This window comes from Euprymna scolopes, chromosome 3 (genome assembly GCF_053919585.1).
Source record: "Euprymna scolopes isolate OS-2025 chromosome 3, ASM5391958v1, whole genome shotgun sequence".
Classification (NCBI taxonomy): domain Eukaryota; kingdom Metazoa; phylum Mollusca; class Cephalopoda; order Sepiida; family Sepiolidae; genus Euprymna; species Euprymna scolopes.
The window spans coordinates 65131785-65148694 of NC_136484.1; the positions used below are offsets into that span (position 1 = coordinate 65131785).

The following is a 16910-nucleotide window of genomic DNA, read 5'->3' on the forward strand; positions in this document are numbered from 1 at the left end:
GGTCTCATTCACACACACACACACACACACACACACAATAAAAATAGTAAATAGCTTAATGATACAAAATTTATGCTAAAATATTTCTTAGTTATGAAACTGATTTTTTTCAAAATTCCATTGTAATAATTCTTAATTAGCTGTAATTTGCAATTAACTGTACACGTCATTCGTCACTCACTCATCTACGTGTTTCTCTCGCTGCTTCTAACTCTATATTGATTAAACCATCTTAATTTTTTTTATATCTGTAAACATTTAAAGAAAGACCGATTTTATTTGGTTATCATCATCATTTCCATTATCTGCGATCAAACAGAGTAAACGGAGCTGAATGGCATTTCGGCCAACACATGTCTTAATTGATTCTAGACAATGTTCGTGATTCGGTGTCAAGTAGAACTAAAAAAAAAAAAATCAAATAAACCTTGCACGAATTGTATTTGCAGAGCTCTTTTATGAGCGTAACTAACGAATTTTAAATAAGAATTTTTAGTCATCATTTGAATGTATTTATACAAGTGATGGGGCGATTCCAATATCATTTCCGATTCCGATAAAATTACCGATTCCGATTCTTTATTAATCTCTAAATATTTGACTATAAAGTTGCCATTTTTTCGCCAATGACCGTAACAACACAGGTTAAATGTGTAAATATTTTCTTTTTATTTTAATGTATAAATGTTTTCTCAAGCGCAAAAATACAGGCACAAAAAAATATAGATTTTCGTTTTACTGGTAAGATAAAATCAATTATTATTTATTATTTTAACATTACTATAGGCCACTAGATTTTATTTTAAACAAAATAAAAATTTTAAAAATGGACAATAAGAAGAATCGTTTTTGGTATCGGGAAATAGGCAAAATGTTTTCCGATTCCGATACCAGAAAAAGTTCCTATTTTTCTAATTCGGAGTAATCGTCCTAACACTAATTTATAGACAAATTACAGAAATTGATTTTATAAATAAGTCTGTTAAAATCCAACTGTACCTCCCTGGCGTTACCTTAGAGTTTTCATTTTGATGTTTATTTCGCTCATTGACCCCCCCCCCTCTACAGGTTTCAATTAATTTATTGTTAGATAATGCAAGACGTTTACTTTGACTTGTTAGGGCTAAAAAGCACCGTGAAGAGAAATAAGTTAAAACTTTTCGGAGATTCTTTGAAATGAAGTTAGCCTGTATTGGAATCAGCCATCGTGTTCAAATAAACATTTTAAAAGTTCCTTTTTAAAATAGAAAATAATCCGATGAAATATACAAACGATTAAAAAAAAAAAAGATATGTCAGCAATTAAATACCAAAAATGTCTTTGCAATTTTCGTTTTAATTCTTATTTCTGAATTAAAAGATATAAATCTTTTTGTAATCTTTTTGTCAAATTCGAGAAGACGTGTTCTTGCTTTCAATAACAATTCGTTGGAATATTTGCCACGTTTGCTGTAATTAAAACCTCTTTGATCGTTTAATTCTTTGATTTTATCTTCAATTGTGATTAGATATTGTCCAGCTCTACGCGAATCTCAAAACACTATCAGCTTTCCGGAATAAAAGTTCGCGCGCAACATGCATTCGCAAAACTATCATCCTTCGGTGTGTGTGTGTGTGTGTGTGTGTGTGTGTGTGTGTGTGTGTGTGTGCTATTGTTGACTCAATCGATATAATAGAGAAAAAGTTGAAACGAACTTTTTACGAGTTGTGCGTGTGTGCGTAAGTTTCAGTGACGTTGTAAGTGCGGATTTTGGTTCGTCGTGCCGTCCCTGTCGTGGCTTCAGCATAATTTTCACGAATACCCTCGGGTAAAGATATGAATCTATATATCCTTCGTCTAGCTGTGAGTTAAATAGATGTGTAGATTAAAATCACAACCCCCCCCCCCACTGTACAACTTGTCCAGAAGAAAGAAAACTCCTTCAGTCGTGTGTGTGTGTGTATATATATATATATATATATATATATATATATATATATATATATATATATATATATATATATATGTATAAAATCATGTTATGTTCTCTAACCAAAATATACATACTGAGTGAGGACCACATGTAAGTTTATATTCATCATAAGCTTCCACTTTCGGTGGAAAGTGTAATGCTCTGCGAGAATACAATTAAAAGTCGTATTGCGGGTTTATATATATATATATATATATATATATATATATATATATATATATATATATATAAACCAGCAATACTACTATATATAGTGAAATATTGCAAAAATAAGTTTAAAATCTTAAAGGCTACAGCAATGTCGTACAGAGATCTTTCACTTACTCAAGTGAAAAAAAACAAACAGTGTCACGGTCGGAGCACATTCCTCTGAAAAGGGCACTTTTAAAACAGGAGTAAAAAGAACAAATACTTGAGAATACTTTGAATGATTTAATCAATATTTGAACCTTCCAATAACTGTTCAAATCGATTGACAAACAGCGATGGCGACACTAACATTAAAATCGACCTTATTATTTTAGGGTCCGGTTCGATCCCTGCTTAAATTTCATTTTTCTTCTAGTGGAGTTTTATAAGTTTCTAGCGCTGTAGATTATTAGAAACTGATGGTATTTGCCTATACGACAGTGTTTGCGTAAATAACGGATGTCTGTTTGATCGTACTTTTAAACAGCTTTAGAAATCGTCGAACATTATTGGAATTTTTGAAACGAAGAATTATCATTTGCAGTTACTTCATCTTTCAAATCCCTGAAGCGGGCAGGATAGTGCAGTCATCGAGAAACATTCTGGCGATAACAACTAAAATAAAAACATTTCTTTGAATTGAAAATAAACACGTGCAAAAATATATATAAAAAAAGTGAATTTATTTCTTACTCTCAATGTCATTCTTTGAAATGTACTTCTGTTTTGAGCATCAACTTTTATTGTTTGTTTATACAAGAAAGGGAAATGACTTATGTTTCAATCCGAGTATTTTTGTTTATACTTCGTAAACCACGAAAATCAAATGATTTCTCCTCGATGTATTTGTTTCCTTCTCTATAGATTTATGGGTTTACGGCGTATCAACCCTTTTTTTTTTGGGGGGGGGTTCTTTTAACACCAAAACACGAAGCTTACTTTAAACGACTCCATGTATACTATTAATTAAACAGGAACTTTTTATCTAGAAAAAACAAAACAAACAAAAACAACAAAACAACAAAAACAACAAAACAACAAAAAAAAAAAACGAAGAGTAAAACGCAGCATTTGAAATTCCCACAATGCACAGCGACTGAACAAAACGAGTGCGTTTGTCGTAAACAACCTAAAAAACTAAATTACGAGATTACTGTAGTTTTGGGAGTTACATGTGTAGCCAGCCGGCAGGGTAAACAAATACGAAATGATCATTTCTCTAACCTTCGTGATGGTACAAGGGAAATGCTTTGAACTATTGTACAGACAATCAAATTGTGAATCTCTGCTTGCAATATAATGACTAGCTAAAATGAATGGCCGTAATATGACAAAACAGTTTTTAAGCAAACCAAAATGCTACTCATTCATACACACGTGTTATATATATATATATATATATATATATATATATATATATATATATTACAGTACGACCATAAAATCTGAGCACATGGTTAAAATCACATTTTTTAAATAAATCAATTTTCTTCAATTACTAACATTGAGGAAAATGTTTTATTTATTTTTATGTGATTTTAATACTCAGACTCTGTGGATATCTCTCCTCCTCTCTCTCTCCACACACACACACACACACACACACACACACACACACACACACACACACACACACACACACACGTGTGTCTGTATGTGTGTGTGTGTGGGGGGGTGTCAACCCCCATTCCGGACTACCAAAGATTTAAGAAATGATGTTAGAAAATATTATTTATCGATTTAGTGTCGATAAATAACATCTCCAATGTCTTTTTCAAATTCTTTGCTAGTCCAGAACGAGGTTTGTTTAAGACACTGTCTGATTCTTTAAACTTTGAGAGCTAAATATGAAAATGTTATGGAAAACCATGGTACTTTACTTTTACATTTTAAACTTAAATTAAAACCATTATCACAGAACAAGCGAAAGGGTCAGACATATAAATCAACAGTAGGTTTTTGATGTGACAGGGGTGCTTTCAAAATAAATGTTTTTGCTTAGAGCACAATTTAACCATAATATTAACTTTTGCATTTTACACTTTAATTCAAACCATTATATATAAAGAATTTTATAAAATCAGCAGTAGTTTCTCTACAGTCCAACGTACACTACGATTCACTGTGAATTAATTCACTATGGAGAGCCCTGTGAAGTTTCCTCTCGGTGCACCACGATGAGTTCCCGACTAGGGCAGGCAATCAAACGATTTAATTTAAAAAATAGACGATTTCACCGATCCTGAGGACCATGATGTATGGAATGGTTGAACATTTGTTGATCCTCCTTCAATCCCGGACAACGTCGGATCCCCAACTAGAGCAAGCAATCAATCGATTTGATTAAAAAAAAAAAAAAAAAAAAAAGGTGAACGATTTCACCAATTTCGAGTGTGAAATATGGGAGTGTGAAACATTCGTTGATCATTATTCAATCCCGGGCAACGTCGGGGTTCCCTGCTAGTAAGCAAATAAAATAAACAGACGCCAAACGAAATGTGAACTTTTCTCCGTTTCGATTTTGTTTTCCTTACCGATTTTGTTGACTGACGTGTAAACAATTCCACCGTCGATGGCTGATGGTCATGGCTAGCAGGACTTATTATTATTTATTATTCTGTAAACAATGCCTGGAAACTTTGACAGTCAAAATGAATCACCAAATTGATGACTTTTTTTTTGACAAGCCGAGTTGTAAAAATAAACAATAGAAAATAAACGCTAAATGCCTCACAAAAGAAAAATATAAACAATTTAATACAAAAGCGAACTGGAACTTTGAGAAGAAAAATTAAACAATAAACTTTTGTTTCCTTTTGAAATTTTAAAAACTTCTTTTTTTTTTTAGAAAAAATTAATCTAAGTATTGTTTTGAAGTCATTGTTGTTGTTGAATCAAGTGTATCTACAAGACGAGTTTTCATAGGGACACCTATGACACTTTTTTGTAGGCCTACTTATTAAATCAAGTCAAAAAAGACATTTTCATCTTTTTATTTTACAAGCTTAAATGTTCCACCATGTAAGCGTTACTGCCAGCGTGATTATTCTTTAAAGAGAAAAAAGTATTTAACAAAAAATATAACTAAGTAAAGTACTGTCACTTTTGGTTGTAAGTATGACATCAGCCATATTATGTACTAGCAGAATGACTTGACGTTGCCTGTTATTGAATGATGATCAACGAATATTTCACACTCGGTGAAATCGCCTATTTTTCAATCAAATCGATTGATTACCTGCTCTTATTAGGGACCCACTGTTCATTCTTTCATTGGATTATATCGCTTATCGGTACTTATCGAAGACATTCTGCTACAAAACCTATCTAAGAACGCTGCCAGGCACATGAAATACCTTTGTGCAAAATTCCATAAAAATCGGCCCAGCCGTTTTCGAGTATGTAGGGAACGAACTCATACACACAAAGTTCCTTTGATATGATAGTAGATACAGAGATTCTGTAAGTAGGTTAGATATTTATTTAGGGTTTATGTCATCAATGGTAACGGTTAACTCGAAACATTACATTTTTATACAAATACGCCATAAAGTTTATCAACCAAAATAAATTGTTTGGAACTGAGTCTTTTTAAAACTATATTTCCTTAAAAATAATTCATGTCATCAATAGTAACGTTTACTATCTCTAATACACAGGTTAATAATGTTAGGTTATTTTTATTGGTAAACGTTTGATTATATTTGGAAAACAAAACAAAACATTATTGTTTATGAACATCATTTCAGAAACATTTACAGTGGCTAAAAGTAATACTCCAAACTACAATTTCTTTAACATGCTTTAAAAGTTTATATCCCCACCACGCGGGAATGAAGTGACTCGAGCATTCTTTAATATGAGAAATATCTAGCCGCCCCCCCCCATCCTCGTCGAGGCACTTTGGATTGGAATGAAAATAAAACTTGTCTTAATCTGAAAGGGGTTCTCCCCTTCTTACCTAGAACAGATACTTCACTTTGAACTGATTTGATTTAAAAATTGGCGATTCTATCGATTCTGAAGACTATGATGTATGGAAGCGTATGAAAATTGATTATCAAATAATTTTTTCCTTCAAGAATAAAGTGCACTTTCTGACGCAATAATGAAAACCTGTGAGATTAAAATCAATTTTTGAAGATTATCTTTAGTAAATAATTAGTAAATTTGTAATTTGCTAATCATTTACGTAAAAATTATGAACTAAAGTTTTACTCAAATTTGCATATTTTTTACATCATCAAAAGATAGAACCGCAATGCTATTCTGAGTTCAACAATACTTAATTACTTTACTATAGCGTTTGATAAATAAAAGTATACCGTATCAACTGTTACTTTTTATGTAATATAAAAAATACGAGAGACTTAAATAATCCTATTAAAAATAATTTTCTCTCTCCTTTCAAAATTTTAGGGAGCATGAAAAAATCTTTTTTTTTTTCTTTTAATTTCCATTTCTTTAGCTTTCTCCCTTTTTTTAAAAAAGAAAATATCACCGAAGTAATCTGACAATTTGAATAGTCATCACTGAAAACATGCTTTTTGTTACGAATTCCCGACCCCCTCAAAATAAAAATCAATGTTCATATTATTTGGATTCATAACGTTTCGGTCGATGTATCTTGTCTAACTCGGGAATATTTCTGTCGAACTCTGGAATTTGAACGCAATTTTGAACGGAGCCACTTATTTATCTAACGGAGGTAGCATGCTCTTGTTCCGTCAGCCATGACTGGATAGATGTCCTAAGTAATTCGCAATTGTTTTGTTTTTTAAAAAATTTTTCAGTCACCCACACTGAGAATTGAACCTTCAACATTCAGGAGAATATCACTTTTACAACTGATTTTTCCAAGCACTCTAACCAAAATTCCAGAGTTCAACAGAGACCTTTCCGGTTTCGACAAGATACACCTAAAGAAGGTCGGAAGTTACATCAACCGAAACGTTGTGAAAATGACACTGAAGATGAGAAACATAGTCCAATGAATCCAAACAATACGAATAACCAATCCTCATCTCAAAAATTAAGAAACGTTCATACAGAAAGTTTAAAACACTTATTTTATTAACTTACACATGTGTTGATGGTGTGTACGTTAACACACTATGATAATTACATAGTAAAATAAAGCAAGTTATTTACTTTCTGTTTATAAATAGATTCAAAATAGTGTTTAGAATTAGGTTATATCGAGACATGCCTCCTTGGTAAAAACATGGAACTGTTTTAAATGCCGTTTTTATGATTATTAAATCACTTTTTTCTTTCGAAATTAAAGTGCAATTTCTGACGCAATAATGAAAAAGTACCGATTTGTTCGCAGATCAAATGGGTGCGTTATTCCTGTCTTTTTTTTTTTTTTTTTTGACGGAGTCGCTAAAACTAATTGAACCGTTGGTTTCGATTTTCTGAAGAAACTGATTGCAAAACAATGTACTTGAGTTTGAAGTTACAATTAGTGTTGGCACGATTAATCGGAATCAGGAATCGGAACTTTTCGAGGTATCGGAAAAATGTGTGCCTATTTTTCGATACCAGGAACGATTCCTTAAAGTATCTTTTTTTTATTTGATTGTGCCTTTAAAAATCTTTCACTGCTACTAGTAATAATACAATCATAATATTTATTAATTTAAATTTGTAGTGAAACTAAAATCTATCAATCACTTCACCACACAAGTGTTTTTCTTTGTTTGGGAAAATATATGCACATTTAACATGTGTGTTTTTTACGATAATTAGGACAAAATAACCATTTCATATTTAAATTTTAAGACATTTATAAAGAATACGAATTGGAATCGGTAATTGTATCGTGAAACTATTGGAATCGTCTCATCATTAGTTACAATGCTCTAGTTCAGTGGCGTGCATACGGTTAATAATGCCAACCCATCGGGGGCAACCTCTTGCTAGTATACTCTCAAGACTCAAGTATAGGTCCTAGTACTGAGAATCATTATGAGAAAGGGAGATAGTGTGAATGTGATTGGATGCTCTCCGCATCCCAACTTGGATGCCTGGAGCTAAAACTAAAAACCTTCAACAAAAATCGTATTTCTTTTTTAAGAATCACTTGTCAAACTTGCTTTCGTGGAAGATTTGGTAAATGTATTGTCTTCAGTATTTTTTAAGAGGCGGGGGTGAGGGGGGGGCGAATGTGGAACTATTTAGTAGAATAACTTTGTTGCAGACTTTAGATTTCTCCTCCTGTTATGCCACTGAAACACTGACGAAGATGAAAACGCAATTGTTATTGAGATTTAAGAAGTCTATTGTCCCTCCCTTCCCCCGCTTCACCTTTCTCTCGATGGCTAAGAATTGCAATTAGTAAGGTTAGGTTACTGAAATAAATGTATTTACTGGTCGGGATATTTTTCTATTGTCAGAATAAGGGCAGCAGACGGCAAGTTCAACAATAGATTTCATGCAAGAATTCCAACACTACAAACCGTTCTATTGTTATTCTTCGCTTCTCTCTAGGTCACCTGAAAAAAAAAATGCACATTGACCACTGGGGACCCGACGCTTGCAAAATAACAATAGGTTTCGACAAAATTAGTTCTATTGTTTCGGCTTCTCTCTAGGTCATCTAGAAATGTTTATTTTACTTATATGTTTTTTTTTTTTTGTTCTTGATTGTTGGCTTTTGACGAATGATACATTGTCTTGTTTAATTTTGTTTGTGTATCGTAGAGACACAGCCGGAGACAATTATTCTGATTTTTGAAAAAAAAGGTTAAACAAAATACTACTACTACTACTAATACTACTACTACTAATAAAATAATAATAATAATACTAATAATGATAATGATAATAATAATAATAATAATAGCAACAACGCAGTTATAATTTTTAATGGGTTTTAGTATATCTGTATAAGGCTTCGTCCACCTGTCACGCATACGTTTGAAACAGAATTTTCGTCGCTCAGATTTGAAGGACGCATCTTGGGGGAGTTGGTTTTTGTAGTGCCCCAAAAGTTTCCTTACTTTTATAAGTGCCCAATATCCTAGATAGAGTACTTAGTAATTTAAAAGTTAGCTAACTAGATCCTAGATAGAGTAGATGTGTTTAAACACAGTGTCTCCTGGGATAAAGAACATTTTTCCCCTTTTGTTAATGTTGCCATAGTGCTCAATATCTTGTATAGAGTAGGCGGTAACCCAGAAGTGGGATTACATTTGGTTTACTATTGTTTTAGATGCAGACATGACGCTATTTAACAACTGCTATTTTTTATTTTGTTTATGAAATGATCCAGACAATGCTTTGTAGTCCTGCTAAATTAATAATAAAAACAATAAAAATAAAAAAGATATTCGTGAGATGCGGCTATTTAATTTACGTGTCTTGTGATGAGAAAAGGTATACTTCACACTTAAGCGTGACAGACGGGCAAATCCTCTTAAAAATGCCTGGTGACATTTAAAATGTCATTTCCATCTCAGGCGTGACAGATTAACAGACAATACCTCTTCTATAGATGGTTATAATAAGTTTGTTTTCGACTCCAAAACTAACAGAGTCTATGCCATTTCTGAAATGACATTTTCCCTGTTGATTGCTGTACGCTGCCGATCCTGTACAGTTCTATGAGGTCCACGCTCCCAGACTTTGCCTTCTTTATTTGAGACAGGGTTAGTTTATTGTCATCGCCTGAGTCCCTCTCCTCTTACCGAAAAAAGCCGACGGGGCTGTTTGTGCGTTATTTGCAGTTCGGACTGCGCCTTCTCGAGGGGGGGGGGTACTTTTCAATCTCCCTTTCTGACTCTAGTGTCACATCTTCTCGTCGTGAGAGAGATTACATATCCGATACATGTCTTACGATTCCATCTTCATATGCATGTAAAAAAAAAAAAACTTCCAAATAAGGAATTTCTTTAAAAAATATTTTCTCTTTTTTTTTTTTTTTGTTAAATCAATTCTAGAAAAAAAAAAGACTTATGTATTTTAATATAAAATAAACTCCCCTTAACCCGTTGGATCACAACAATTACAATTACTTGTTCTAATTTGGCCTCGTTTAAAAATACATAAACTCTGAAATAAAAAAAAAATTCTTGCATTACCAAAAATTAAGAAGTCACTGCGGTTTTTATATTATCCTTATGGAAGCAAAGCAATATATTATTTTGCAATCTACATAACATCTACGAACACACTATGTAAATTAGATGATAAGATAAAACCACTAATCCTTTACATACAAAAAAAAATGAAGCAGAAATATAAGAGTTGTTGAATCAACATAGAGTGGAAACAAGAGAAATAGATAACGGGGAGAGAGAGAGTTTGATCAGCTAATAGCTAAAAATTTATGACGTGAAATGGTTAAATTTCAAATCAAAAGATTTTTATTATTCTATGTAAGACAAAGAATACATTTGAAATATTAGCTCCTTATCTTATAGGATTTCGATGTCTATCATCTCTTCAGAGGAGAAAATATTAGCAAATAATTATGATGGTTTACACCTTATTTTCTAAAGTCAGTGAGACATCGAAAATCACAATTAAAAGTTGTTTAAGTATTTAATTATCATAGAGTAAGGGAAGTTAATGAAAAGGATATAAAAATTCACATCCAAATTGTATATCGAGCAATTTTTATTTATAGAATATTACTGCCAATAATATTTTGTAAGACTTATAATCACAGGTTTCCACACCAGTTCATTGTTAGATAATTTTATTCTGAAGTGTGTGTGTGTTTGTTTGTTTGTTTTATTAACGTATACAGGGGAAAAAGTCCCAAACAGATAGAAGTTAACGCACATTTAGTATAATAGATAAAAGGACAAAGAAAGCAAAAAAATAACAGGAGACATTTTTTGTCTAGTTTTTGGAATGATGGGTTCTCATTATTTACAATGTTTTCTTCGGCTATTATTGTCTTTATCAATGTAAACTCATTTTGACTGCGTTTCAAACGATGTAAATTATTAATAACTCTTCATAAATAAATAAATAAACTCTAAGGCCGAAACCTAGTTGAAGAAATTAAAAGTATTTACACTGACAAGAATAATACACCGAAGAAAAACAATATAAAAGTTTTTTTTTTTTAAGAATATAAGGAATAATTACTTGTATTTTTTTTTCAAATTAAAATTTATAAAAAATTATATTTAGAAAATGAACGAAGAATTAACGACCCCAGCCAAAGTTGCCATTTTAAATTTGCGAAGAAAACCAGAATATTAATTTGTTTTAGTTTAGGAAGTGAAGAGTTGACAAACAAACAAATAAATAAATAAATAAGATAGAAAAAAATCAGAAAGCTTCACTCTGGAGTAAGATATAAATTAAAACTGATTTCGACTGCGAACTCTTGCAACCATTCCGATTCTCTACCTAGAAGATGGAGAGTTGATTGAAAAGAAAAAGAAATGACTCTACACACACACACAGACAATGGAGCCAATAAGGAGGGGGGGCGACTTTTAACTTTAGCAAAACATCGCCTGAAAGAAATACATAAAATAAGACCGACTTAGAATTCGTAGAAAAAAAAAAAAAAAAAAAAAAAGACTCCCGATTTGAAAGGTAGGGATTCTGTTAAAAGAACGACTTCCAACGCGATATTATAAGGAATAAAATTTTAAACTCCGACTTCCGAAAAAGTTGCAGACTCCGGAATTTCCCAGCTCTGATTTGGTCACAGTCTCTCATCCTTCCTTTTTTTTTTTCCATTTATTTTGCGGTACGCAAAAGCGGGAGGAGCCAGGTTATTCGGTTGATGGGGAGGGCGAGGGTGAGAGGGCCGGGTAGAAATTCTAACAACTTGTATTCTTTCTCCTTGGATAAAAAACAAAAAAACAAAATAAAACATCACAATAGAAGAAGGCAAACTTCCGAACATCGCGACGAGTATTGTCAGCAGATCGTTTATACAACCCCTCCTCCGCCCTCCCCTCACTCTCTTAGCAAAAGTATCGGCATCACGCACCCTCCTTTCGTTGCTAAAAGAAACTTGCAGAACAGAAAATGATAAAATTTCCGATTAATTAAAACTCATTATATATATCTATACTTAGACAATCTCCATGTTGTTATGTTACTACTACTATTACAAGGATCTTCACCGTCATCAATCGTCACAAAAAAGAATATATATGTGTGTGTGTGTGTGTGTGTGTGTGTGTGTGTGTGTGTGTAAAAGACTTAATAACTGTCACCCAAATTTTTGTACAGCCGAACAAGATTTTCCGTTGATTTTATTTAATAATTTATTTTACATTTTTGCCGCTTTTTTTTCTTTTCTTTTTTTTTTTTTTCACTTTGTTTAACTTGTTACTTTAGTTGCGTTCGTCCTCGTCGTGGTTCGCCCGTCTGTTGCTTCCTAGTCGGCACGATCGCTCGAGAGAGAAAAGGTGGGGGGGGGGAGAAGAAAGGGTGGGATGGAGAAATAAAGGAAAAGAAAATACACCGAAACAACAAAAAAAAAACAAACAAACCAACAAACCCTTCTCCTTTCTTTTCTTCTTAAGTGTAGAGATGCTTTAGCGGGGGAGGAGGAGGAGGAAGAGGAGGGTCCTCCTCTTCCTCCTCCTCCTGCTCCTTCTCCCTCTCCTTTGTCGTCGTCGCCGCCCCCTTTCTTCGAGTCACTTCTTTGGTCATAGCAATCTCATTCAGTTTTTATTCTAACTTGGCGGCGCAAACGACTACTTTTTTTTTTCTTCTTTTTTAACACACTGGACCGATTTCGTTCTTACGAAACCTATGAATACGCATATCTTTTCTTGTTTACTCCTTCGGTTTTAACGCTTCGTTGTTATATCAATTAACGATATAACAGTAAACGACGACTTTTCTCAATTATTGGAAATGATGAAAGAACTTTCTCACCAACAATACCTGGCTTATCAAACTTTATCCTCATGGGAATGGAGGTAAGAAGAAGAAAAAAAAAAAATGGTGCTTATGCACTTATGTTACCGTTATGTATGTTCAATTTAAATTCAAGTTTTGCGATATCTTTTTGTTTGTTAGGTGAAAGTACAGGACAGTTACAAAACATCCTCCTCTCCCCATGTTAAGAATGGCTTTCTAAGTAACGTTATTATTTCACCACGATAACATAAGTACCAAAAAAAAAAATAAATAAATAAAAATAAATAAATAATTGATATTTTCGGTTCTTATGCAGAGAAGGTACCGTGCTGAAATAATAACGTTAGAAACCCGTTCTTAACATGGAGAGGGGAGGGTGCTTTGTAACTATTCTTTACTTTTCACTCAACAATTTAATAAACAAAAGATACCGTAAAACTTAACTTTAACTCGGAAATACTATTAATATATATATATATATATATATATATATATATATCACAGTACTTTCTCTGAATGCGGATCGGTATTTCTTTTTAAAAATTTATAATCGATTTGTTTTAGATTAATTGTTTTTAGAGATTGACTTTTAGAATGATAAGAAAGAATTTCCGTTATTCCTTCTGTTTTCCCTTTCTGTCTTTTACATTGTTTAATGATGGTTTTCTCTTGTCATCACTAGGCATGAAGTTTATTTTGATAAGTTCGATCGTAATCAAAAGGAATTTATTTTTAATATTCTTAAAAAAACGGTAAAACAGAAGTTTCGTTATCTCCCAGTTTCGCTCTCTTGGTTGACATTTTTTTAATAAACTTTTTATTTTTTTATTTTACGAACTTTGAAGTTTCTGCAATAAATCCGATCTGTTTATTGCAAATAATGAAATTATTTTGTTATAGATTTTAAATTGTAAGGAAAAAGAAAAAACAAAAAACAATCTCGCACTTTTTATTTTTATCTTTCCCCCTCCCTTTCTCGATTGAGATGTGACGAAGTTGAAGTTTCTTTAGCGGTTGTTTTGTTTCCGAAAGTTTATGTTATATTTTCGCTTTAAACCAATTCATCAACTTTTGGAAAATCTCCGGTTTAATTCCCCCACATCCTCCTGCTCTCGGATTTCTCTTCAAATCGGATCAATTATTCAGACGATTCGGTTTTACACGCAAAATTACTTCACATAAAACGTCAACAGGTGCGGCAGGACTTTTCATAATCGCACACTTTTACGTGTATGTTGTTGTTGTATTTGCTGACACTCGTTTATCAACTTCAGGTCTCTTTATATATTTTCATAAGTCTTTCATTTAAATAATAACGGACACCCAAATCGAAAAAATGTTATACATGAAAAAAAAAAAAAAAAAAAAAAAAAAAAAAAAACTGAATTGCTTACAAAATCACATAATCAAACATAGTTATTAATACTTTGATTAAATAAAAAAAAAAGACGAAATAAATTATCTCACCGTTCCTTATTCGATAATATACAATCACACTCGTATCAAACCGGGTTGTTCTTTACTTTAGTGGATTTGCTACCCAGATTTAGCTTGAGTTAAGAAAGTAGATTTTTTTTTTTTTTTGTGTTTTTCGTTTGGTTTTTGTTTATTTTTGTAGTGCCACCCGGATTTAAAGTTCTTTGGGGGCCCCGTTTGTAGACTGGGGTAATTCTATATAAAAATACAATTTGTTTTAAGTGAGGTGTTATTTCTTAAGTTTAAATTAAATTGTTTGCACTTTATTAAATTAGTTCTTAATCAATTTAATTTATTTAATTGATACGTTTTGATTTTATATGATATCAATTAAACAAAGTTCTTGTCGACAGATCAATAGCGGAAAAATCAACGTATTTTATCGAAAAAATGTAAACAATTAAATAACTCTAAACTTTGTCTCCTAAAATTATTTAACATTTCTTTACGATTTTAGACAATTTTCAGTGCTTATGCACTTATGTTACCGAGCTTTAAAAAAAAAAAAAAATATATTATTTTCGATTTAAATTTAATTGTACGATATCTTTGTTTTTAAATTGTTAGGTGAAAGGACAGAAAAGTTAAAAAAAAAAAAAAAAACACCCTCCCCTTCTCATGTAAAGATTGGCTTTCTAAATAACGCTTAATGCATTGACAAGTACTCAATCTTCTTATTTTGATGGAACTCTGATGAAAACACAGGATAACATAAACTGTCGAAATGGAACACAGTAACAATCAATTGTGTTTCATTTCGACTGTTTTTTTTAACACTAATTTAAATGTTTATCAGATAATTTTTTTTTAAATAAGTTTGACAAAATTTCGTCTACATTGCGCATGCTCTATACGTCAAAGTTTTGTCTTTCTTTTGTGCTGCTTTGATTCTGCTATCACTATTAGTGATTGTTACCTTAACTAAAATAAAGTTCAATCTGGTCTGGTTGTCCTACTGAAAACTTAAGTGCAAAGAGTTGCTTTTTAGAGGTATTACCCCCGACCTCCTCTTGTTAGAAATGGCTTTCAGAATAAACATCCCTTACATCCCGACGTTAAGAACGCCTTTCGGATTAAACATCTACAGTCTCCCCATGTTAAAAACGGCCTTCGGAATAAACATCTCCAGTCTCCCCATGTTTCGGAATAAACACTCCCGACCTCCCCATGTTAAGAACGAGTTTCGGAATAAACACCGTTTGCCGGTAAGTTTTCACTGGTACAACCAGGCCACATTGACCAAAATAAGGGTTGTGCATTCATTCTTTTTGCGAACTGTTATCCTTATCTTCATTGTTGTTGTTGTTTCACTACGTATCGGCCATCTCATCCTCTGGCCTTCTTCAGGTGATTAAACTACAACGGGATAGGAATGCCGAGTCTACTCAGTAATAACTGCTTTCCATACTTATTGTTATTGTTTTAGCACCAGTTTTTGGCCAACTAATCTTCTGACCTGCTTTGGATAGAATTGAAACCGCTATCTTCAGACAATGCTCACCTGGAACCGTGGAGACTCAACGCCTCTATCCACTGGAGCAGGCCAGATGATGAGTTTACTGAAATATCATGAAATAGCAACAATTATGAAGATGAAGATAACAGTTCGCAAAAAGAATGAATGCACAAATTACGAAGCCTCATCTCCAAGGATTCCAAAAATCAAAAACAAAAAAAATAAAATAAGTGTTGTTAGTTAAAATAAGTGTTGTTAGTTAACTTAAAATTTTATATTTAAAAATATCCCGATTGTTAGTATTTATTTCGTATTGTTTGCTTTGTTGTGCGGTTGTCATAGAGCAGTCCAATTATATCGACCGTGATATAATAATGTTATAATCATCTGCAAAATAAATAATGGCGGACATAATTTCAAGTAATTGAATTAATTAAAAAAAAAAAACACACACACACAAAAAAAAAAAAAAACGATAATATATGTGGATTCCTGACGTCTAACATTGTCAATTGTAATTAATCATTACAAATATGCAATTGTTTCTTTTTTATTAGTTGTTGCTTGGTTTTGTCCGATATTGGAAGCAGCTGAAAATTGATTTATTTTCGAATTATCTTTGATTAAATGGTTTAATGAAAAAGCCTAGTTATGAAAGAAAAATTGTAACGCCCCCCCCCCTTCATTCGTCACGCCACCAAAATCCTTGTTCTGTTTCTTCCGATTCCACTCGTTTTCCAAATTCACTTCTAATTTAATTAAAAATATTTTTTTTGTCATATTATAATTATCTGGCCCCTCGTCTTGTAAATTAATTATAGATTTAATTTTTATATTAGAAATATTTTCCCTCGCTTTTCGATTAATTACATTTTTTAAAGAAATAATTCTAAAAAATAGAATGACTAGTTTTGTTTTACTAAAAAGCTTATTGGGTTCATCATATATATATATATGTGTGTGTGTGT

The 16910-nt window shown here is 32.3% G+C and overlaps 1 protein-coding gene across 9 annotated transcripts in view; it reads left to right on the forward strand.

Moving 5' to 3' along the window:
- Positions 1-16910, forward strand: part of LOC145255809 (uncharacterized) — a 551788-nt gene that overhangs the window by 405079 nt on the left and 129799 nt on the right. For 2 of the 9 annotated variants that reach the window (XM_080114501.1, XM_080114511.1), the window contains exon 1: positions 12781-13069. The exons of the other annotated variants lie outside the window; for them this stretch is intronic. In XM_080114501.1, the coding sequence (XP_079970627.1) occupies positions 13005-13069 (65 nt within the window). In that variant the 5' untranslated portion in view covers positions 12781-13004. Of the gene's footprint in view, positions 1-12780; positions 13070-16910 lie in introns of those variants that run through there. 9 annotated transcript variants of the gene reach the window in all.